The sequence below is a fragment of the Strix uralensis genome, chromosome 20, assembly GCF_047716275.1.
Source record: "Strix uralensis isolate ZFMK-TIS-50842 chromosome 20, bStrUra1, whole genome shotgun sequence".
In the NCBI taxonomy this organism is placed as follows: domain Eukaryota; kingdom Metazoa; phylum Chordata; class Aves; order Strigiformes; family Strigidae; genus Strix; species Strix uralensis.
Window position 1 is genome coordinate 12,675,489 of NC_133991.1, and position 24,813 is coordinate 12,700,301.

The 24,813-nt window shown below is 47.5% G+C and overlaps 1 protein-coding gene across 5 annotated transcripts; it reads right to left on the reverse strand.

Moving 5' to 3' along the window:
- Positions 1-155: 155 nt before the first annotated feature.
- AKAP1 (A-kinase anchoring protein 1) lies at positions 156-24,593 on the reverse strand. Of its 5 annotated transcripts, none has more exons than XM_074890237.1 (12): positions 24,283-24,398; positions 23,151-23,230; positions 12,002-13,671; positions 9,898-10,031; positions 8,364-8,490; positions 7,684-7,814; positions 5,513-5,690; positions 4,670-4,820; positions 3,963-4,030; positions 2,426-2,499; positions 1,918-1,983; positions 156-1,779 (listed from the first exon to the last, which is right to left on the reverse strand). In XM_074890237.1, the coding sequence occupies exons 3-12, from the start codon at positions 13,644-13,646 to the stop codon at positions 1,720-1,722; spliced, it is 2,634 nt and encodes an 877-aa protein (XP_074746338.1). In that variant the 5' UTR covers positions 13,647-13,671; positions 23,151-23,230; positions 24,283-24,398; the 3' UTR covers positions 156-1,719. The 5 variants fall into 5 exon arrangements, with proteins under 5 accessions (XP_074746338.1, XP_074746337.1, XP_074746335.1 ...); XM_074890236.1 differs by having other exon boundaries at positions 23,126-23,230; XM_074890234.1 differs by lacking the exons at positions 23,151-23,230; positions 24,283-24,398 and adding an exon at positions 24,490-24,593.
- Positions 24,594-24,813: the final 220 nt, after the last annotated feature.

Below are 24,813 nucleotides of genomic sequence, written 5' to 3' on the forward strand. Positions count from 1 at the left end.
GTAAAAGGAACCCCAGGAGATTTGAAGCTTGACCTTTCTGCATCTGTTGAAAAGCCATCAGCATCTTATCTCACCTGCTTGTCTCACTGAGCTCCCTTCCCAACCCCACATCGCAAGAGGTCAGGAAATGAAGGCTCTTAGTCATCACAGCTTGATTAAGACAGCTTAAAATTCGAGCTTTAATTGAAATGGAAAGAAACATTCCAAGAGGATATATGTTTTATAGATTTAGCCAAGTTACCAAATTTAGTTTTCATCGGATGTTATTGCAAACATAAACATTAAACCATAAGCACCGAATAGGAGAGAACTCAAAAAAAAAAATATAACCATACCATATCAGAAGGGATTGGACCAAATGCTTTTGTAGGCAGCTATCCAAATGTGTGATGGACTGACATGTTAGCTCATAGGATGTAAGAACATCCTTGAATCCACCTGAAAAAACTTCTGAGGACTGACTACATCAACATTTTCCTGGCAAATACCTTCTCTGCCAGCAATAAATCCCAGCTCAATACATATCTAAAATGATACACATTAGAGGGCAGGTGTTTAAGAGTATTAAGTCAGCTTAAATTACTTGAGCAAAATTTTAAATATGTAATAGAAATCTAAAAAAGGAGCAAAAAAAATTGAGAACACCACTGCAATATTAATGCCAAGTTGTTACTTTTTTTTTTTTTCCAAACAGATCTGTACAGCAACATAGTGAAGAATGCAGTGATCACAATTCAAACCAGACAGCAACCTATGGGAATACTAAACCTGTGTACAGCAGAGCTGAAACACTCCCAGCATTCAGAAGCTCCATGTCGGCTACCCTAACGCACTCCAAACCGGTTCTACCTACATAGGGCATTTTGGTGTGAAAAAGTTTCTGTAAAGTTCCCTTTGTTTCCAGTGTTTTTCTTGTACAAAATATTACAATGTTTTTTTATATATATTTACAGACTTGCACAGCTAGAAAAATATAAACTACAATTGGGCTTGGCAATCAGTTCTTTTCTTTAAATACATGACGTCTCAGAGCAAACACTGTAGTGGTAACACATCCTGCACCTCAAGCACCTGCGCAGAGCAGCTTCTTCCTTACGCGTATCGAGCCTAAAAAAACCACGACTGCAGTGAGACATGTGCCACAGTAAGTGCAACGAATGCAATTCGTCTGCCTCCTGGCATAAGGAAGACACAAGATGAATGTTGTTTGTGCAGGTTAGTGGCACAATATAGAAAAATCCATAACCGAACACTAAATTCCTTAATAACATTCATTACTTTCATAGGTAGAGCCTGTTAAAAAAGGACAGCCAGTGTAACTTTTAGGACAAGCAGACGTTAAGTTCACGGGGCATTATACATCTTGAACAAAAATGCAACCACAGTTAACGTCTCAGGGGCATCTGCCAGCTTCAAGCAAGCCCCAAGGTTTTAAGGTTTTTTCCATTCAACTTTCGAGTAGAGGCCAGGGAGGATTTTTTGCTTTAAAGCTACAGTATCTGTCATTATGGCTTTTAACACCCCGCCTTTCACTGAGAGGAGGTACGCGTTTCTAGTGAAATGGTAACAGCTGAGCAAAACTAGTTTCAGTGGACCACAAAATGCCACAAACAGATCTTCTCATGAGAGGTTGCCAAGCCAAATTGTAATAGTGCAAAACAAGATTTCTTCTTGTGTTTTTCCTCTGCAGAAAGAGCTGTCGAGGCATCTAGGACATTGCTAGTAGTCAAGCCACTGAGCAAACCCTCTTTCCACCAGAGTTCTGTTTATTGACACCACCTAAAGGGAGGTAAAAAAGTAGACAGGTGAACAAACCACTAGCAAGAATCATCAGCAATTTCCTAATCAACAACAAAAAGTCTGCAGAATCACAAAACCCCAGCAGTGTTGAAAAAGTAGGTATGCCAACATACACACCTCATCTCCCATCAAGTTCCACAGCTGTATCAGTGGCAGACCTGTTGCACTGTCATAGTTTGTGACCTGGAAACACAGAAAAACATTAGTGGGCAGCAATTCTGGTCTGGGTCATGGAGGATGCAAGGCCAGCACCACTCGCTGCGTATCAGATACTCAATACTTAAAAGTTATGTGTAGGATACTCAGTACTTAAAGTTATGTAGAGGAAGCGTAGCTACGGGCACCGGGTGCTGGGACACCCTGCGGGCAGGTTTGCTCAAATCCTGCCCCCCATCGCTAACAAAAGGGAACACTCCTCCCTCCCCAGCCACACAGCCCGAGCGGTGCTGACGCTACACGAGTAAGTTCTCGCCACTGAGATTTCTCCACCAAAACCCTGCCCAGCAGCCAGGCTCCCAGGCTCTGCCTTTGGTTTTGATTTTAACACGCACAGCGTGCTGCGGGCAGAGAGGGCAACAGCAGCAGTCAAATCAGCAACAAGACTTTCCCAACAGCTCTCCTGTACCTGCGCCACCAGGACTGCGCCTCTGGTCATCTCACTAACGGCGGCGTCAGCTTCGGATGAAAAGTGATCCTCGTCTTTGGAAAGAAAAGAGCAGGAGAAAACAAATGAGATATTCACAGGCTTTAAAGGCCGGAAGGGACTAAGCTAATCTTGTCTGACCTCCTACGCAAGTTAGGCCAGAGAATCCTCACCTACTGTTGCTGTACACATTTGCTGAAACCAGTCTATTAAGCTAGAGATCACACCAGTATTAGGCCTGCTGTGTTGCTAAAGGGAAAGGATGAAGTGCTTTCTAAAGCCACTAGCTAAGTTAATGTGAACATAAGTGGCTGATGAATTAGGAGGCTTTAAAGACAGAAAAGTATCCTTCTGCAGTACCTCTGAGCTGCCATTAGTATTGTGATCCTTAATAAACTAAGCTCAGGGGCCTCAGGACTGTACTGACCCTGCACAGAGTGAGCTACTGTAAATGGGAGCACAGAGCCTTTGTACAGCCAGCTGGCACCCCAGCAGGGCCAGGCACGCTCTTCACCAGCACTGGCAGCGGAAAACTCGGCCTGCACGGCTTACCTGGGCACTGTGGCTAACTCCACACCTGCAATGCAGCAGGAAACCCTTCTGTCCCAGGCAACAGTTACAATCTACACTGAAAACACTTACGTCCAGTCTGCATTTTGGAGGAAAGTTGCTTATTTCCTACCAAACTGCTGCAAAATGAAGTTCCTCCTTTGTGCTCCCCTCCCTGAGCCCACCTCCAGCAAGCAAACTCCTTCCAACCCCACCACTACTGCAGGAGGTTGGTTACCTTCGGGAACATGCTGCTAAACACTGACTTCTGCTAGAAGCAGCTTAAGCCTTGTCATCCCTCTACAGCCTTGGCAGGGCCTGTACTGCTGGAGTCCTGCCAGCCACAAACCCCTGTGGTGCTGCCTGGCCTGACCCCTAAAGCTCCTACAGCCACCCCTTCTGCTCCCAGAAGGGCAGCTCTTTGGACACCAACACAGCAGGCATTGCTGACACCTCCAGGAAAAAAAAAAAACAACAAACCACAAAAAAACCCAGAAAGCATTTCCAGGCAGTGCCTGACATTCTTCCAGTGCTTGGAGGGTAGCCGTTTGAACACAGAACTATACACATCAGTCATTTTAGCTGGAAAATGTCAGAAATTTGTCTAGCAGATTAAAAACTAAGTTTGCATTTACAGCTATTCTATGACAGAATAAGGCAGCGTGGTTACAGCTACTTCACCTATACCCTGCCAGTCCTGCCAACTTGCTGTTTAGGAGAGTAATTCATTCTCTCCTCCGTGCAGGAAAAAGCCCGGACATTTATCATCCTTCCCCTGGAGTCTGACAGGTTATGCTCTCCTAGCACATTTAGAAGAATAAAACACAGCTCTTCCAATCCTCGCTCTAGTCACATCAGAGGCTGCGCTTGCAATAGGAGGGAGAAGGTTTAGACAGAATCATGGCTCGCACTGTTGGCACCCATTTAAACCTGCAGGAGCACCCACGGCATGTCTCGAGAGCGCCATTACCTGGAAGCGGCACCACGTTGTCTAGTAAAACCTCTGCTCCTTGGAAAGGTAGTGATAAAAAATCAGACCTTAAAGAAAAGAGAATCAATCAGAATAAGAACATGGCTTTAAGTACTCGTGTATTCTTTACGGTGACATTGATTAACCAATTGCTCTAACAGGAATTCAGTTTAAAATTGATGACAGTCAACAAACATCAGACTATTCTCCCAGCAATCTAAGCTGCAGCAATAAATAGTCCGATTAGCGTGCCAGGTTGAACTGGGCTCCAAGCAAGAACCACCTCCATAATGGAGGCTGTACTGCCTTCCTTCCACCTCTGGGGCACAGTCAAGTATTTAACGGGCTTGTGCAAGAACACCCTCATCCGATACGGCTCTCCCAGCCCAAGGGGCTGGGAAATGGAGAACCCAAATCTTATTCCTAGCTCATCAACAAACTACACGCTGGGGGCTCCTGAAGGCAACCTTTTGCTCAGCTTCCATGCTGAAGTGGCAGAAGTTGCCATTTCCTCTCCCCTCCCCTTCAAACAAAGCCTTGCAAGAGCTTGCTGCGCTCCCAAGGAATCCACGCCCACTGCAGAGACAAACCTTTCTACCATTTCCTGCTCCTGTGGAAAAACCTATAAGCAATTCAAATGAATCGGATGCCTCTGATGAAGATCCAAGCCAGATACGGCCTCAGGCCATGGAAGAGGAGCTAGAGACCTGATTTGTCTGAGTGTGTCGATCTTCACTTTGTCATATCCTCCATAGTCCACGTATCTGAGCTCCACTTCACTGGTCTCTTCGAAGTAGCTAATGACTTGAGCCCGTAACCATGCCCCATCCAGGCCCGGAGCTGCGCAGATAATACCAACTGCAAAACATAAGAGTACAGAGAAGAAAGGCTCAATGTAAGTGGATTTCCAGAAATCAGCACTTGAGGCATTAGTAGGGCTGGGCAGTTAGCTACTGAGAATCAACAGCATTTCTTGTGCTGCCTCCACCTTCTCTCCCCACCACCCATACCCCCGTCAGACAAGGCCTGCAGCCGCGACACAGGAGAGGTGGGTTTCACTCGCAGGTCTGTCTGCCACTACCCTGTTGTTCTACCCAGGCATCCAGCTCCCTCCCAGCCTCTGGTCACCAACAGTGAGCTCTGTCTCCAAAAAGGAAAGCAAGTGCTAATAACCCCTTCCACACGATGCACCCTCCACTTCACACCATGTGCAGACGGTGACACTACAAAGGTCTGGGAGTTCTACACTTGATCAGCAAAAATACACCAGGTGCCAAGTTGATTGGAAATAACCTGAGATGGACTTTATCTCATTCTGAATTTCAACATGCAACTAGGTGTCTGGGGAGGTACTCCAGGGATGAGTGGGGTAAGGAAAAATAGAGCAACATCTCTATTCTGGCAGCAGCTTAAAAAAGATGAAATGACAAATGAACTATCACATTCTCATCCACTGGGAAACTTCCCAAGCCTAGCTCAGGGGCATCAGGCTTTCACATGACCCTAGAAGTTTCTCAACTGAACAATTTGTGAGTGACCAAGATACTTGCCTTCTACTGGAGTTGGCAGGGTTGGAATTTCAGGTTGAGAATAGCAGGCATACATCTGCTGGTCGAGGCTACGCAGGACATGGAAAGTGGGGTGCGTATGCTGCTGGAGAAACATGTGTCCTGCATCCACTTGGTTCGCCACGACCACCTCTACAGTGACTCCATCTGGGAGGAACAGCTGTCACGGAGGAGAGGAATTCTCATTAGTGGTCAGTACGACACGAGCTTCATTCACAGCAACTCCATGTTCCGCCAGCAACTCCCGAGGCTTACAGCCACAGGTGGAAAGCCCTGGCACTCCGGTATTTCACTTCCAAAGGTGCTTTGGATCAGGAGTAGAAAGCCACTCGCTGTTACTCCATGCTGTTCTAAAGGAAATCAGCCTTGGGGTGGGGCCCATCTTGTACACAAAAAATCTATCGGCACAGAGCAGCTGTAAGACTTATTTACCCAAGAGATCAGTGAGCAGAGTCAGAAATGATGCAGGTCAAGTCATGCTGCATTATCAACACAACGCCACTTGCAAGGATTCCCTGCTCATGGGGTTTTTAAACATCAAGGTAATCTTCACAGGGATTGTCCAAGATTTGTCACTGAGGCTTTATTGCCAAAGTAATTTGCTCTGGCTGCTAGAGAGTCATTGTGTGGGGCAGCTTCCGAGCATTACTGTGCTCAGAATACATCTAAAGTGCCTTTAATTTCCCAGCATAAATTCACTTCTCCAGAACAAAGCACAGAAACACATCCATGGAGACAGTTATGTGCGCATCTACTTTAGATATTCTACATGCTCAGTGTAAACAAAGAAACTTTCAAGTACCCATATAGCAAAAGAAGCATGAAAACGTTTCTGGGAAACACTGACTTGAAAACCTCCTTTAAATGTAATTAAATACTGTAAGGAAGTAAAACATTTTGAGAAGACTAGTTTCAGGATTTAGGGACAATACCTAATGGCAACGGATCAGTGGGGCATTTTGACCTCACAGCAGGTGGCCCTTAAAGCAGAGGGGGCAGACAATCAACTCTGCTGGAGACCCAAGTGTTATCTCCTTCAGCAAACATCTAGCCTCTAGGTAAAAGCCAACCAGGCCAGACTTGCAACTCCATGAGATTAATCCTCTACAGAGGGATCTGGGCAGGCTGGATCCATGGACCAAGGCCCACTGTATGAGATTTAACAAGGTCAAGTGTTGGATCCTGCACTTGGGTCACAACAACCCCACTCAACGCTACAGGCTTGGGGCAGAGCGGCTGGAAAGCTGCCTCGTGGAAAAGGGCCTGGGGGTGTTGGTCAACAGCCGGCTGGATATGAGCCAGCAGCGTGCCCCAGTGGCCAAGAAGGCCAACAGCATCCTGGCTCGTATCAGAAACAGTGTGGCCAGCAGGGCTCGGGAAGGGATCGTTCCCCTCTACTCAGCCCCGGTGAGGCCGCACCTCGAACACTGTGTTCAGTTTTGGGCCCCTCACTACAAGACAGACACTGAGGTGCTGGAGCGTGTCCAAGGAAGAGCAACGAGGCTGGTGAAGGGCTTAGAGGACAAGTCCTACGAGGAGCGGCTGAGGGAACTGGGGGTGTTTAGTCTGGAGAAGAGGAGGCTGAGGGGACGCCTCATTGCCCTCTACAACTACCTGAAAGGAGGTTGTAGCAAGGTGGGGGTAGGTTCCTTTTCCCAAGTAAAAAGTGATAGGACAAGAGGAAACGGCCTCAAGTTGAGCCAGGGGAGGTTTAGACTGGATACTAAAAAAAAATTTCTCCACTGAAAGTGTTGTCAAGCATTGGAACAGGCTGTCCAGGGAAGTGGTTAAGTCACCATCCCTGGGGGTATTTAAAAGACATGTAGGTGTGGCACTTAGGGACTTGGTTTAGTGGTGGACTTGGCAGTGTTAGGTTAATAGTTGGCTTGATGATTTTAAAGGTCTTTTCCAACCTAAATGATTCGACGATTCTACATTTCTCAGCTCAGGCAGAATGCAAACAGTAGTGAAAGAACAGGTAGATAAATCTGATCTGTAACAGTTACCTAAGCTGGACAACAGATGGCCCCACAAAATCAAATTGTTTCTGAGGGCATCTGTGAACCCGCTACGCTGATATAATGTACTACGATGAGATGACCAACAGCAGCCTTCCACCCTGACAACAGCGTGGCCAGCGAGCTGGGACTTACCCAGGCAGTCATAAGGAGGGAATGAAGTGTCAGCGGTGTTGGTGGAGGTAGAGCGTAGATGTTGGTGAGACACAGCTCTTTGAACTTCCTGCCAATCAGGCTCAGTACTTTTTCTACTTGATGTGGGGAGCCTGGAAGACAAAAAGCACTGTAGAGAAAGTCTGTAGCACAGATATGCTGAGGACACCTCCACCCCACCCCGTGAAGCAGGATAACTACCAGAAGCCCTCTGCGCTACCTCAACAATTTAAATTTTAATAGATTGGCCATGTAACCTGGTATCAGACCAACATGAGCAACTCAGATCGCCAGGCCCCAGTGTGAACCCAATTCACTGGCAGATATTTTTCAGCCACAATTAAGCTAACACCCTTCACAGTCAAGGCCGCCTTTGCTGATACACATCACACAGCTGATCCTGCCTGAGGTGATCCTGCAGAAGGTGTTGGTTAAACTACAGCAGCCGAAGGTGTTAAATGCATTCTCACCTCTGGAACAGAGGGTTCACGTGCCAGGGCACAGCTGACTTGGCATATACCTCTACTGTAACAGCACTGACCAGAAAACTTTTGTAAAGCACTGGACTCACAAAACCACTAAATCTCTTTAAATTCCTTGCCCATCTAATTAAGGCCCCCAAGCTACATATTAGACCATGAATAAAGAGACATTCCACTTGCCTTCGATGTGACAGACTTGGGAGTCACGGAAATAAGGTAGTGTTGAGACATAAATTTTGGCACCAGACGCTTGCCTCAAGAAGCTCATAAATCTTCCTTGTTTGCCAATCAAGCGGCCAACTAATTTCTTTATGAAAGGAACAAGAAAACAACAGTCAGGAAGAGAAACACAGCCCAAACAACACTGTTCTCTGTGGCTTATTTCACCCACATCCCCAGTTCCTATAGCACAGGGCCAGACAGGATAAATATATGACAATGCTGGACCAGTGCAGAGTTCCGCTGGTCTGTGATAAGCCACGGTAGATACAGATCAGTAAGCACAGCTCATTTTCATAGATCCATCTTTGTATCTTGTAGAACGACACAAAGACATGATGGGACAAAACCAGGCCTGGTAAAGGCTAGTGTCTTCCCACAGTCAAGTCACATCCTCTCCTAATCTCCCACAATTATTTCTTTTAAAGTGTGCTACACACATTTTTCATTGATATATGAAACACTAAGTTTTAGCAATTTTTAAACAGGCTAATTAGATTAGAAAGGGAGTAGACAAAATCACAGGAGCGTAAACCAGGCTATCGTGCCCATTGGGGACTACAGGGTCCCTGGACTGCTGTGCAGGGTGGTGAAGGGATATCTGTGCAAGCTCTGCTGCTTCTGCTCTTCCACTGGCACCAGCCACCACTTACAGTCTGAGACCAGATACCAGAGCAGAAGTGTTGGGCCCGAGTCAGTATGGATAATCCTACACAGTGCAAAGTTACCTACTTTAAGAAAAGCGACAGCCCTGTCTTCACTAACCACTGAAAACCATTTTTCTGCTGCAGAACTGCTTCCCTAGCCTGTGTTCTACTGATCCGTTACAGTGTGTTAGATGTCTTCACTGGGGTCACAGCACCCTAGCACTGAGGCAGCACGCTGATCCTGCTGGGAGCTGCTGTCTCACGTTACTGGCTGCCAGTATTCAGGTCTGTCAAGAAGCAGAACTGCAAGAGCAATGCTGTGCAGGACAGCCACACGTGATTTAGCATATACAAAGCAGGGACAAAGGTATGAATGCAGGCTCTCAACCCAAAAGAAAGCTCACTGTAAAGTCAGAGATACAACAGCTCCACAGAACAGCTCAGATGAGCGTTCAGCTTGTGAGGAAGGGTTTGGACAGGCAGTTGAAACATAACCCTCCTACAGAGTGGAAAGAAAAAAAATTCATCACCTGCTCTTAATAACTGTGTACCCTCAAAGCCGCCTGAATGCTTTCAAAGCATCACACTAACAGACTGGGGTGTAAGATAATGGGGAATAATGAGCCCAACAACCGTTACCCTGGGTGTAGCCCTGACATGCCTCTTGTTTACAGCTGTGTACTGGCTCTTCACTCCTGTTGAGTCCTAATGGGAGCTAAATACTTAAATCCTCGTTGATTTGTCACTGATCTCCCTGGGATGGCACTGAGCCAGTACCAGGCTGGAAGAACCAGAAGATGGCTACGTAGGGCAGGGCAGGGTGTGTGAGCAGGCCAGCAGCTGGTTACCTTTGGGACCTCTATTTCCCAGATAATGAAGTCAGACTTGCTGGATTCTCCTCCTAGCTTAGAGTTCTGGCGAGTCACTGTCTTCCTCATGGCACAGCCACTGTCCACAAAATCCATGTTATTTACATCCGAACCTACAAGACAGGCACATGTGTCAGCATTCAGACAACCCACATGACCCAGCTGCCAGACACGAGGCCATGAAAATACATCATTTCGTAGAGAAGGCACATTGAGCTCTTCCTATGCATTCAGTTGGGATGTTCCTGTATCAGGTTCTCCAGTATTTCAGAAAGGGTAAATCCTGTCACACATAGCCTACTGAAAGTTTCCTTTTATTCCTGGAGAAAAATCTGCACACCTCGGGAATGCAACAGGAGGCCCGAGTTCAGCCGGAGTCCTTCAGACGTGGTGACACCTTACACAGAAGCAGAGACAGGACACGGTAAGTCAAAGTTACTCGCTCAGTGAGAGCTATGCTAAGCCTCAACACCGAGCTGCTGCTGCAGCAAGGTATTCTGCATTTTCCCTGTGGCTTCACAGGGAGTTCAGCAAGCAGGGAGGGACACACAACCCCTTCACCTGCTCTTTGCACTGACATTACCTTCCTGCCCCACTTCCTGAGTGCCAGGGGTGCCCACTATGAGCTGTGGTAGGGGATTGTCTTTTGCCCAAATTTGTGATATGCTTGAAGAAACAAGGTGCCAAAGCTGAGCTGTGTTTGTTCCCAAACCATCAGCCAATACCAGGAACATTTCTACTTGGGAAGGGAACAAACTCAAACTCCTCCTGGTCAGATCCCAGATACAGTCAGTATAACACAAGGTTGATCCTTCCTCCAGATTAATGAGCAGAAGCATGAAGATCATCACTTGCTTGCAAGTATTCAGACCATCCAAGTGCAAGACCAAAGAGAAAAATAAACCCAACAGCTGCTTCACATTTGCCACATCTTAACTAGTAACACAGCACAGATGCCTGGAGAGTCAAAAGCAAACAGTGCAGCTGTTTGCCACAGACTTCCTAGACAAGGATGAGGATTTCAGTCTCACAGCCTGGGTGTGAAGGTCAGCTGTACGACCTCTTGGCCACATTATCAATGTTACCTGCTATAGCCCCTTTCCCCACCCTTCAGCTGCCTCAGCGTGGAGCTTTCAGCCCCTAACACCAGGCTCCACAACGCACTCTTGTACCTTCTTGTCACACCAGCATTCACAACAAGGCAAAACCATTTTCTTCCTATGGTTGCTCTCACTAGCGAAAATGTTTTGTGGGTTTAATCCTCAGTTGTTGGCAAACTCAATCTCCTAGTCTTACAACAAGCAGCATTCCAACTACTTTGTAGCAATTACAAAAGACATCCTGTCATTAAGGGCTGTTGGCACCACAGGATCCTATAAAGGATTTTAACATCCATCCCCAAGGTCACACAGGTTAACATTTGCTCAAACAGCTCTGTATTCTGCCAGGCACACATCATCCAGGATGTAGAAGGCAAAAGCAACACAGAGACAGATGGGGGAACTCCATGAATATTGCTCCCTGTTGGGATTTCTTGGCATGCACCTACCCTTCCAAGCAAAAAGGCTTCAGGGTAATTGGTCTGAAACCAACTGATTTTATCACAACTCATCAGAGCAGTTCCCTGGTTCATCCAGCAGCACCTCAGAAACCTGCCTTACAGCTTCCTTTCAGCAGCAGTCCATAAACACAGACAAGAACCCAGCGCTCACTAGAGGCGACCCGAACTGAAGCAGAAACCGTTGGTATTAGCAGGTCCCAAACCAGCAGCCTGGCCTGCATCCACAGTCCACCTCACTCCAGCACAGGCTTAGCTTTAGACAATAAGCTTTGCGCTGAAAGGGGACTGGCCTGTTCACCCCTTTGCAGTATACCCTGAAGATCACCCAGCCAACACTGGATCCTAGAGATGGGAATTCTGAGAGCAAACGCATGCCTACCTGCACATGAGGGCTAAATGTTCATCTGCTGGTAAGTTAAACATGAAGAGGATTTATCTGAACATGTTCTGAAGCAGAAGGGTTACAGCACATAAAATGCCTGTTCACCACGTTTTTGCAGGAGGATTTTTCAAATCCCTTACCTGCCGAGTGATCTCCATCTGTCCCTGCTGCCCTGCTACACTCATAATGCGAGTCTGGACCATCCTCTTTCAATATCCCATTACTGTATGGCACTTCGCTGTCTTCAAGTAGTTTCAGAGTAGGGTTTTTTTCACTTGGTGCCGAGCTCTGCTCAGCAGACGTGCCTTGGGTTGCAGATACGCTCAGTGAGTCCGAATGCTGGCCTGCTACGGCAGACAGCACTGTGTTCTGCAGTGGGTCCTCCACGCTTGTCCCACCTTCAAACATGTAAGTGCTGCACCCAGAGTCCTCCATAACCAAAGGCGACCTTCCCAGTGACCCTCCATGGCTTTCCACAGGAGTCCGATCGACGCCGTGGGACTCGCTGCACACGCGGTTCTTCATCCGACAGTCTTTTGTGTCTCCCTGAAGAGGGCCGGATAAACGGCCACGTGTTAAACAGCTGGACTCTGTCACACTTGGATCCAGTTCCTCTGTCTGCGGGGACGTCAGTACCACAGCGTCACTCCTCGCAGCAGTGTTCTCGTCGGCCGGCGAAGCTTCCCCCGCAAGCATCTGATCAGAGGAAACAACACTTGCTGTCTCCAGAGGTCTCTCGCCTCGGCTGGCAGCGGCCTGGCAGATCCAAGTGGACACATCACTTGCAGAACCAGACAGCACTTCCTCAGTTGCTGCCAAAATGACCTTGGAAATTATCTGTATTGCTACTTGCTCAATTTTCTCAACTTCTTCCTTGTCCAAACTGACTCCTCCAATCTCCTCTCTTTCCAATTCATCTCCTGGCTGTGAGTCCTCCCGACACACAGGTACAGTACTGGCAATGGACTCTGCTGCCTCTTTTTCCCTGGACTGTTCCAGACAGGCAGACTCCAAACTATCCGGTAACACGCTCACTGCAGAATCCTTGTGACTTGATACAACTTCAACTTCATTATTCAGAAAGGCTTGTGAGGTATTGGCTTCCTTCTCCAATCCCAAGCAAAGGGCTGTCACGGAGCCAGTATCCGACAGCACAATTTCTGACACCTGGCTTTCCTTAGCGGGCTTAAATGAAGAATCATCTGACTGCTCTGCATTGCTGATCCCCTCCGTGACTCCCAGAGACTCTTGTGTCAGTGATGCTGATGGCCACTGATCTTGGTTGGCACTGGAGCTTGAATCCTGTTTAAGGCTCCCTGCAGCACTGCCACGACACTCTGTGCTCTTGGAGATCAGAGGGAGAGAAACACAAGCAGGGACACTGCTTTCATCTTGAGATGCGATTGTTTCTAGTTTTTCACTGTCGTCCTCAAGAGTGCTGGGCTGAACTGTTGTTACTGACAGGTCTAGAAGGTCCTGTGAGAGATCTAGCCTCTCGTGAGTTTGCAACAGAAGAGAGGGCGTCATCAACCCTGCTGACAGCAGGGAGGTCGAGCTTTCAATCTCTGGGCATTGCTCTTCCCATGAGAGAGACAGTCTTTGAGGAACACATACTTCTGTTTTGGGTGATGAATTGTTCTCTAGCACTTCTTCTTCAATGGCTATTGCCTGCTTGTTGTGATAGCTTGCATGCTTTTTCCTATGGGCAAAGATCCACCAGCAGCCAAGAAGTGCCAGCACTCCCGGTATGGCATATGGGATGAAACTGCGGAAGCGTAAAGCCATTTTTGCAGAGCCTCAGCAATTATACCTAGAAGGAGAAACAGAAACCACGTTAAAGTAGTCACAGGGAAAGTAACAGGAAGGCTAAAGTTTCATAAATGCCTTGAGGTATTTCTATTAGTGTGAACAGGCTTGTTTTCCAGGCACTCTTTAAATTCACATCTCTGCTCTACCAGCAGAGCACAGAACAAGATCCTTGCTTGACTAGGGGTATCTGGACATTTCTCACCATTATACTCATCGAGTTCACCTTCGTCCTCCTGCCTCCCCTTGGCAGGTCAGTACTACACACAAGGACAGCTTCCAGCAAGTTCCTCCAGCATCAGGCTGGGTTCACACACAGCTGCACCACAAGACACAGGCTCAACACACTGCAGGTCTGCCCAGGACTCTGCTTGAAAGGCAGCATCACGCTCCTGAGAGTTTCGTAGGCTGACAACACGCACTCCTCTCAAGCATCACAACCCACTGAAGGTGAAGTGCTTCGCAAACGTTCTCATCCACAGCACTGCAGGAGGCTGGCGTGCGGGCACACGACAGAAGTCTGTGCTAAGGAGGAGCAAAACAGCAACACCCAGCTACTCCATTTACTTCTACGCACACAGTGTAGGAATTCCTAAACAAAGAGCAACTACAGCCTGATGAAGCAAGTGTCTCCCAGTAACCAGAAGTCTCTCTAAAAGGTTTTGTAGTAGTGAAGATGGGAAATATCCTATAACACCCTATAATAGCAGTATTTTTCTAGCAAAAGCAGCCTGGATAGAGACACTCCTACTTAGGAACCCAGCTCCAAAGTTTGTTCTGCATCTAAATTGACTACATTGACAGCTGCTACTCCTCTGGCTTTCTAGATCTGAAAGCTGTCTCTCACTCTAGAACGTGTGGGAGCCCTTCCCCACCTGGACACCAAGACTCATGTCCCAGTCGTGCTCCTCCATTTACAACCTCTCCCGGGTTACACAAGGCAGGGCTCACATGTCTTTCCTTTTCCTTAAGGAAAGCTTGCAGCCGGGACACAAAGCCAAACAGGTACCCACATCCCCAAAACAGCCTTGCTGCAAAGCACTTACAGTTTATATTTTCACTGAGCAGGAATTAAAGCAAACCATGACATGTCTGACAATGTTTACACATGACTTTTCTCCAAACAAGCCTCAAACCTTTTGCCAATGAGCAACAAAAATAAAGATTGTTTTCAGGAGATAGCAAAGTCCTAGAAATGAGAACCACCGACCGGAAAAAGAGTATTTTCTAGTTCCTCTTTAGAAGTATGATATTTCTTAGACAAGAGAAGACAATCAAAGTCAGTCTTTTAACTCTGCTTAGTCTGTCTCAACCAGAAAAAAGCTTTTATCATCAGAGCAAGCGTTCCGACCACGGCTTCCAAACACACTCCTTCGGGGCCTCGATTTGAGGAGCTGATTACATTTAGCCGAGGGACAAAACCATGCCTCCCTCAGGCTCAAACCGAGCATCCAAGCCTCAGATATTTAATATTCGCTCCAGATTTCTCACCTCCTCCAGCCACATCCTCCCATCCCACAGGAGCAAACACATAACTCTATCCAAGCTCGCTCAAACGCCAGCCTTGCTTCCGTACTGTTTGCTGCAGAGTCATAACGACTGAGGTGAGTAAATAAATGAATGGCAAAAATGGGGACTAGAAAATTTCTTGCTCAGTCCCAAATCAAAGGTCAGCTGCAGACACAATTTGAGAAACCCAGGAACAAGTTCATTGAACATTCCTATCTTCTAAATCCAAGTTACTTCCAGCTGGCCTTATACAGTCAGGTAACAGGGACTGCTGCTGAGGATGAACTTTTGGTTAACAGCAACATCTGAGTTTGGTTTTTGGAACATGGTAAATGGAAAGGGTGAAGTCTGTACATTCTCAAGACAAAAGGTTCACATTTATGCTCTCCAGCACAATGGCACATTGTGAGCCACTGCAAGTGCTCATCTGCTGTCCGCTTAAGTTGTTATAATTAATGCAGAACCACCCTACAAGCTGGCTCACAGGCTTACCACAAACTCAAATTAAAGTAGCTCACATAAGTCCATTCCCAGCAAGCTTTCCTGATTAAACAGACAGCCCTATTATTATCTGATTCCCTATTAAGTTGCACCAACTGCACAAACAATAGTCCCACACAGTTCTGTAGCGCAGGAAGACAGCAGCAGGATGCCCCACAGAGGGACAGCCCTGTCCTGAAGCCTGGCAGACAAACAGTTCTAAGAGTCATTTTAAACATTAATATCATTTAAGATGAAGGTCTTTAGTCTTCTGTGGTATTTAGATCAGTGGGAACTGGTGGATTAGCTGACTACTCCTTGCAAAGCTCATTTAATTTCATGTTTTTAATTTGACTAGTTGTAGCAAGAGCTGCATTATACTATCAGTGATCATGTTAAATGGGAATTCCACATCCTTCCATCAACTAGGAAGGGATAAAAGGCAGTGGCTCTGCACAAGATGCCAGCAGACACCCGAAGGCACTGGGCTGGCTAGGGGACAGCTAACACCAACAGACATCCCCCCACATAAACACAACAGGAAGACTTCGGTGGCCCAGTTTTGATATGCTGGTCACAATGTCACTTTTTATATAATGCCTGGAAGATGGCTGATTTCTAACCTGCTCAACTGAACGGTTCTAAGATGCAGCACATAATTCTTCAGTTCCTCCACGGGAGAGCTCCTAAAGCCCACATCCGTTCCCCAACACGTTTAAGAGCGACAAAACCCTCTCTCCATTGTCAATTTGACAGCCAGTTCAGGACTGCGGGGGCAGTGGGATCATTTAAACACATGGGGGGAGGAAAGCCCGGGATTTTCCTGCCAGCAGCAGAACAGAAAATGGCAACTTGTCAAATCACATGGCCTTCAAGGCTGCCAAACTGGAGGGAGCCTGGCCCAGCAGCCCTTGCACTCTCCGGGCAGGAGGAGCCAGCTGGGGAAGCGCAGCAGCTCCAGAGGCTTTGGACCGGAGACGATCAGCCTGTAAACGCCAGAACCAGTGTGAAGCACTGGACGCCCCAGCACCGTTTCCCAACGTGCAGGGCCCCACGCAGACCCACACCAAAAATAGTGCAGAGCTCACACACTGTATGCGCTCGCCCCGCGCCACCAGCCACTTCCACTTCCTTCTGGCATGTCAGGAATCCGGTCTAAATGTCACACCTTATATCAAGGCACGGTCAGAGAGCTGCAGCTAGGACACGAGACTTTTCCAACTTGCTAAATAATCCCCACAGTAGGTCAGGATGGGATTAAGACACCAAGGGGAGAGTAGGGGTCAGTCAGCTCTCCAAATCTGTATCCTGACTTGATTTATGGAAAACTCCTGGTAAAGATCAGGGAGACGAGGACAAGAATGAACATACACACTTGCCTACCTTAAAAAAAAAAAAGCCAAGGACAGTCAATTTATTCTACTCGTTCACATTAGGGTCCCAAGGCAGTTTTAAGCCACCTTGTTTTTCTAGCCAGGACAAACAACCCTTCAGTATACGCATCCTTATAAGGTTAGAAATGTTTCCAGCACGAGGTTCACACAGAAGCCAGATAATTCATTCTCAAGGTCCAAGAGTTCAGCAAGCACTCACTCCAGATTTTCAGGGCTTTCTACACACACAGGAAGGTCTGTTCTGGGGGCAAGCTGCTTCAAGTCTCTGCGGGGAGACAAGGACAACTCCCAAGTGACTGAGCCCCCATGCTCTGCAGGGATGTCCCCGACAGCGCTGCCGGTCCATGCCGCCTCCACTTCCCTCCTGCCCAGCCCTTGAGAGGTTAATGCTTCCAACACCCAAAAGCTGTGGAAGTCAAGGCTGGAATTAAAGACCGTCCTGAAGGATCACAGAGCAGACAGCTAAATTGGAAATGCAGCTTCAACAGCAAGGCCAGGACGCCTCCCTACAAACCCTATAGTTAGCGATACAGCACTCAGGAAATAAATACTATCTGGGTGAAAGAGAACTGGACAAGGCTGGCACAGTTGAAACTAAATGGGACCACGTGGGCTCTTAAAATTTTCCATGCTAAGAATAACCAGTAGCACATGCTCTGCCTTATAGGAGGCATAAGAACAGGAGTTGACAAAAACCTAAAGAACTGGAGGCCTTACCATTAAGATTAAAATAAGAGAAATTACTGCAGAGAAACAGATATAGCAAGACTTACTTGACCCGCCCTTAGCATAAGGTCTATCTTCATCAAAAGCTGAACTGGCATGTGGCATTGCAATATCTAAACTGCAGCTCCTTTGTTTTTCATACAAAGATAAAGGAGGCAGACAGTCCACAACGGAAGGATCACCTGCTTCTTCCAGGTCCTGCTGAAAAGCCTCTCTGGAACATGGTTCAAACTGGAGAGCAAAGAACTTTCCTGCCCACACAGGTTTGCATCACAGAGGCTGACCTTACAGGGCAGATCTGTGAGGTTGCAGTGGCCTGTGAGCCATCAACATTCCTGATCACCAGGGTGCCACTCGGCCACGAGACCGTGCAGCCTTGCCCACGCTCTTCTCCCAGGCCAGCCTGGTGTACCACCATCAAAACCAGCATCACCCAGAGGGGAGAGCTCAGAAAACATGACTCAGTAGCTACAAGCATCCAAAGACAGGTAGGAGCCAAGCAAGCAGGATCTCAAACTGGATGGCACTTATTTTAAAAAGAAGTGAACCAGTATGTTTCTCTATACTTAAATAATTAAAGCTCAGTGTTCTGCAGCAACTTCTGCTTCAAACACCAGTACTGAAAGACAAGAACAACAGAAGACACCCCTTAAGCAATACCACCTTCTCACAGCCCAGTTAACAGGGGCTACAGAGCTCAAGAAACCGGCTCCTCTGTGAATGAAAACTACTAACGAAGCCACTGCACAATCTTAAAATATTTAAGAACCAACAGTCCTATTTGCAGAGGGATAAATTATGACATAAGAGGCTGAAAAAGCTGGTTATTGTAGAGCTAAACTAGAGCTCTGGAACAAGAAACACCACCAACACCAGGCTGCCTTTTATCTCTAAGATAAAAACTGCTTTCAGTGTAATCAGCTTCACTGATGTTCCTACAACAGCTCGCTCCCCTCCTTTGCAGCTGAAGCTGCTACACTGATGGCCCAGGCTTTATTAGTATTTCATTTTGCAGTCGCTGCTTCTGTGTATTTTCTCCCACTCAGGAGTCAAGCAGTGGCCCAGCACAGCTCCACCAGTATCACCAGTATCCAGGGCAAAGCAGGACTTGGAACAGCTTCTATTTACACACTCAAAAGCAGAGGTTTCCAGTAAAAGTGTCAGCCTAGCCAAACTGTAGGGGTTTTTTACAAATATTTTGGAAGTCACCAGGAAGCTCATACATATGCCAACACCCCACCAGCAACCCTCACCACCAGCACTGCCTCCTCGATTAATGAGAGGCCCTGAGCTGATCACTCCTGCTATGCAGTGGCACAGGTTACACTTTGTAATTAACATTAACCCTATCAGATTATCAAGCTCCTTACTGCAGTTTATATCTTATTAACTTCCTGCTCCAATCGTTTCATTATTTAGTTTCCTCAACCAAGCCAGTGTCTCCCTGTGAATCCTCCATTACAGAGGAAGGCAGGACCAATTTTTCACTACTTTGCCAGCAAGGCATCTCGGATACAGAAGCAAACTTCAGAAACTGCTTCTGCACCACTTTACCAATACCACCTTTATCATTCTTGGCTATTCCTCAAAATTTGGTGGAGTTGGGTTTTGGGGTTTTTTTTTTTGGGGGGGGGGGGGGGGGGTGAGTTTTGGAGTCCACTCCAGAAACAGAGCCAGACCAAATGTTCTGCTTCTTCAAGCTAGCCAAAAAGAGTTTAGCACATGAGCCAGAGGCCACATGACCCTTCTATTATCACCCAGCTTTAAACTGCAGAGAAAGTCCTCCGATTCAGACTAACCCCTCTGTGCACAGGTATCCCCAGCTGGGGAAGGAGCACCACTTTTACAGCCAGGAGGCTAAGACATCAGTTGCTGGGATTCCTTCTGAACAGCCACCTCCTCGATGCACCAGACTCAACTCTTTTTAAAAAGTTTTTCATAGACAACTATAAAGAGTCCTCCATGGTACAGGCAAAGCAGCTTTTATTACCTTTATAATCTACCAACATATTACAACAGTCTTCCCCAAATCCAGATTTTACCATCTTTCATTCTTTCTGCATTTTCACCCAGGTTGGAGAATAGAACAAATTACTCTCCAGAATTTCAGAAAAAATACATCCAATACTTAGCATTTTGCATTTGTTTCTACACCAATGAAGCTAATAGTGCAGTGTCCACTACAGGTGCAGATTATAAATTAAAATTTAAAAGCATCCAGCTAAGTCAAATGCCTATCAATTTCCACAAAACAGGCATGCACAACACTCAGGAGCAGAGACTAAACTAACCAATATACTCTGCACGCAAGACAAAAAACAGACTTGAATTTTCAAGGAGACAGAACAGTGAGGTTTATATCACAACACACTGATACTGCGGTAAGAGACAGCGAGAAAAGAGGCAACACCGAGACCAAACAGGTATCTGGAGAACAGCATCGAGACCAGCTCATTCGAAGGTTCACCGTGTACAGCAAGAGGACCTTGATAAACAGCTTCTCAAAACAAAAGCTGGGCTAGACTTAAACAGAAAAGCAAAAAGTGTTGTTCAGTTGGAAGCCTTGTGCCCAGAGCTTGGCTTGCGGAGAATAAGCCACAGAAGCACACGGAGGCTATCAGGAATATCAAGCATTTGTGAAAAAGGCACTCTGTATTCACCTGCACTAGGGAAGAACAGCAAAGGTTTCACTGACAGTCATGTAGACTGAGCAAGCAGGAGGATAACCTGTGTGCATTAACAAGCTTGCTACAAGAAGTTACACAACATACTTGGGACCTAATCAGAGAGACGTGCTTCGCTTTGATCTGTATTACAGTGGCACCTACAAGTCCTCGCCCAAATTACGCTAGGGGCTGTTCTACACAGAAAGGCTTCCCCCAAAGATTGCAGGCTGCCTCCTTTCTGCAAACCTAAGACACAGATTAAGTGACCTTCCTGCAGTCACATCGAGCTGGAGGAAACGCAAGGAACAGAAAATAGGTACTCCAACTCGAGAGATGGGAGCCCATCCTCTTTACCAGGCAGCAAACAGAACGCTACACTCCATTCAACTTGAAATATTTTAGGGAAATGACGTGCAAATTTCTTTCCTGCATCCCTGAACAAGAAAAAATTCTTCCTAACCCTGCATTTCAACAAGAAATGGAATACAAGTCCAAGCTCATCACAAAAGAGGTTCCTCTTTAAGGAAGGGGAAACTGCAGGGCCACAGCCCTAAGATTTATGGGGATACACACTCCAACCCTTGTTCCAGAGACTTCAGGTCTCCAAATCACAGATTCCTCCCTATGCAAAGCTGATGCCCCCGATACAAGAGGCATATGCAGATCATGAGCTTTTGCCAGGAACTGCTGCTATTTATACACAGGGAGTCCAAATCAGCTACAGCACATGGCAGGTTTCTCATCCTCATTGCCAGGTGGCAGCAGAGGTCAGAGGCAATCAGGACCTCTTCAGTCCACGAGCAGGGATTTGTTTGCTGAAGAATGATTTTTAGGTGATCTTTTGTGAAGTATTCAACTCTGCTAATAGCAATGTACAGGGCCCATAAATTCAGAATCAGCTTCCAGCCGGGGTACAAACTGCAGGAGCAGCAAAGTTAAACAGAATCCACGTAGTGGACAATAAAAAACCACAGTAAAACAGCTGAAGTCGGATCATTTGCAAAAAACAGTGAGTGACGTGCAAACATATCACCTTCAGCAATCCCCATGAGAAGCAAACTCAACAGCCTTAGTTTCCAGAAAATATTAAGCACCTGCTGAACAAAATAACTTCTCCCAAGTATCTCAAAGTGGCTGCCCAAAGTTAATCATCACTTCATGAAGTTTAACCAGACATTTACATTAAGAGTTCCACAGAAGCACTGTAGTTAGAAATCAGGAATTATAAAAGGCTAGTCATTAGATCAGAAACATTAAACAATTAAAAGTAATTAATGTTTTTATTACTTCTAGATGTTGCTAAGGGCACCTGGAATACCAGCCATGATCTTGTTAGAGTCTCCCTGGACACTAGAAATACCTTAAATATCTTTTTCACACCAGTTAAGTGCACATGAAAGAGGAGAGCCATAGATAAGTGGGGTATGTCGCTTTTAAAGCATTATGCTCTTCGGATAACTCTACTACTGCAAAAGTATACTCGCTCTCAAATACCCCTGAAGTCAGCCTGCAATGGTTTAAAAATGAACACAAGAGTCTCAACGTAGCAGATCAACTGCTTTGGCTCTGAACAGCTTTGGCTGCAAGCCTCAAACTCACTCCTGTCACGGTTAACTCCCAGGAGAACCTGCAGGAACTGGGAACCCACGTACCACGGGGGATCTGTACGGCAGGTACCTTCAGCTCACACCCTGGGCAGTGAGGGGAATTCCTCTTGTCTAATTTCAGGCATTGTGGAATGTCTAGGTTAAAGCCAAGGCTTTTGAGGCAGTTGATGATTTTCACTATTAGTATCTCAAAGCATTTCCAGAGATCTTTAAGAAGAAATCTGGTTCCTAGGATGGGTATCTAAACTCGGCACAACTGAGGAGAGCACACCCAAGTAAGAAGCAGCTGCCAGAACACACAACTGGGTTCCTGCAGCAGTGTCCCCGCAGACCCTCCAAACCTAACAATACAATTTGTTTCATGTCTGAGAGCAAACAGCCTGTAGCCCTGTCGTACAAGATACTGTTAGAATCACAGTAAGATTCACCTCCTTAAATCCCCCAGAACTGGTGTTGCATGAGAGCTTTTAAAAGTCCTTCAAGAGCTCAATGAAACACTGAAACACAAGCTGAGGGACTGCCAGATACAGCAAGCAATGCAATAAGCAGGTGGATTAGCAAGCGTGAAGCACAGCTCAAGTTCTACAGGCTTCTTGCTCCTTTTCACTTACTAAAAAGTTGTCATTTCCTTCAGTGCACTTGGCAGCACGTGCAAGCAAACCAAATAATCAAGAACTAAACTATGCCATCAAGGTACATGTAGTGAAGCTGTACTATCCTTGTTCAGAATCACAGGCACACTGAGATTACCAGATGACAGGTACCGTAGTTCAGTGGACGCCTGCACAGCATTTCACCCTTTACACAGGAAGCTCATTAAAGAATGAAGAGGTTAAGTGACTCGAAGCGAGTCACACAGTGACCAGAGGAGCAAGGTCAGCTCGGTTGCTCCGACAGCTCCAGTCCATGTGTTACCGAGGAAAAGCCGTACCCGCCTCACCAGCGGTTGCTCAGGCCATGTGCTCTTCCCAGGCCATGCCCCACACACACACGTAGGGCTGTAACTCAGTAGATCATTCACAGGCACAAAGCAAACAGGAGGAAAGTAAAGTTACCATCTCCTGCTACTACTTTACCCAGCAACCAGTTGTTTCCTTTCACCTAAGACAAAGTCCACAGAGGCTCCGATAACTCAGCAGGTGCGAGCACAACCGCCGACCTGACCAGAGCAGCACATCACCCTGGAAACACAGAAAATCAGAATTATTTCCATTCTGCAGCCCCTTACTTTTCTGTAACAGACAGACAGGTCAAGCGCAGCTTTCGTTGCTGTTTCCTACTATTACAGATAATTTTCATGAAAAGGATGCCCTGAGATGCCTGTTCATTTTGTGTTCCCTGCTTCATGGTATAACTTACTAGAGTGCAATAAAGAACTTGGCCAGACATAGATCAAGTTGCTCATTCTGGAATGCGAATAACTTAGATCTCACTTGCTTCAAGGAGAGGGAAGATGAAAAAAAGAAAAAAAAAGTCAAGTTCTTCTAGGAGAGCAAGTTGCCCATTCTGCAACATGAGTAACTTGGCTCTTACTTGCTTCAAGGAGGGGGAAGGAGAAAAAAAAAAAAAAAAAGTCAAACAACAAGGATTCTTCCAGGAGAGCATGGCTACTAAAACATTACTTCCTCAGTAGCAATATAATTTAATTCCTTTGCTCCTGACTGTACTCCATGCTGGCTTACAGACAAAAGTCACTGCAATATATGAAAAGTTTGCTAATAACAGTTTTTATCAGCTATTACCATAACATAAGCAAGCCTTGCCATACCAGACATACAGGAGACAACACAAGGCAGCCTTAATCTTTACTACCAGGTCTGCAACACTTATGTCATCTCTCGCTTTCATTTCTAAGCAGCTATAACAGGGTTTGCAGCGGGAATGAATCACATTTAATACCAACTCACACAGCTCCCTCGGCCTGCGCTGCTGCTTCCCTCATGAATGTACTAATTGACTTCGCTATTGTCGAGTGGGAAATAAGTACTAAAACACACACAAAAACACGGAAAACTCGGACTGCCACTCGTTTGGCCCAGAGCCTTCCCGCCCCGCTGCGGCACCGCCGGCCCCTCGCCTGCGGCCGCTCCCCGGGGCCCCGGCCCAAGCCCCGGCGGAGCCACCGCCGCGCCCGCGGGCAGCCCCGCACCCTGCGGACCCGGGGGAGGCGGGGGGGGGGAACGTGTGAACCGGGGGTGACCCCCGGGCCGGGTCCGAGCGCGGCAGCACTGACCTTGGGGCGCAGCAGCACGGCCGGGCGGCGCGGGACCGTTCCCCGAGGAGCGGCGGCCTGCGGGGGGCACGGTGAGGCCAACACCCCCTCAGCCCGGCCCAGGCACGGCGGCACCGCGGCGCTGAGGGGAGCGGCGGGGCTGACAGCCGGGGGCAGCGGGCCCCGCCGCCGCGCGAGGGGCCGGGCGGGGGCCGCCGCGGTACTTACGGCCGGTGCGGTGCCTGGTGCGGGGCCCGGAGCAGGTCCCGGGGCCAGACCCGGTGCCGGTCCCGCCCGCGCCAAACCCACGTGCAGCCCGGCCGGGCCGGGCCATGCAGCGGCTCCCGCCGCCCCGCCCCTCTCGCGCGAGCGCCAAATCCCGCGAGAACCGGCCGCCGCCGCGCCCGCGCGCTGGCTCCCGCCGCCATGGCCTGAGGGGCGGCGCGGGGCGGCCGCCGCGGTGCGTCTGCGAACCGGGTACCGCGATGTGCGCGAGGAGTCCCGGCCGCGCTCGGGACTCGCGGGGACGCGGCGTGAGGCGAGCGGAGCCGC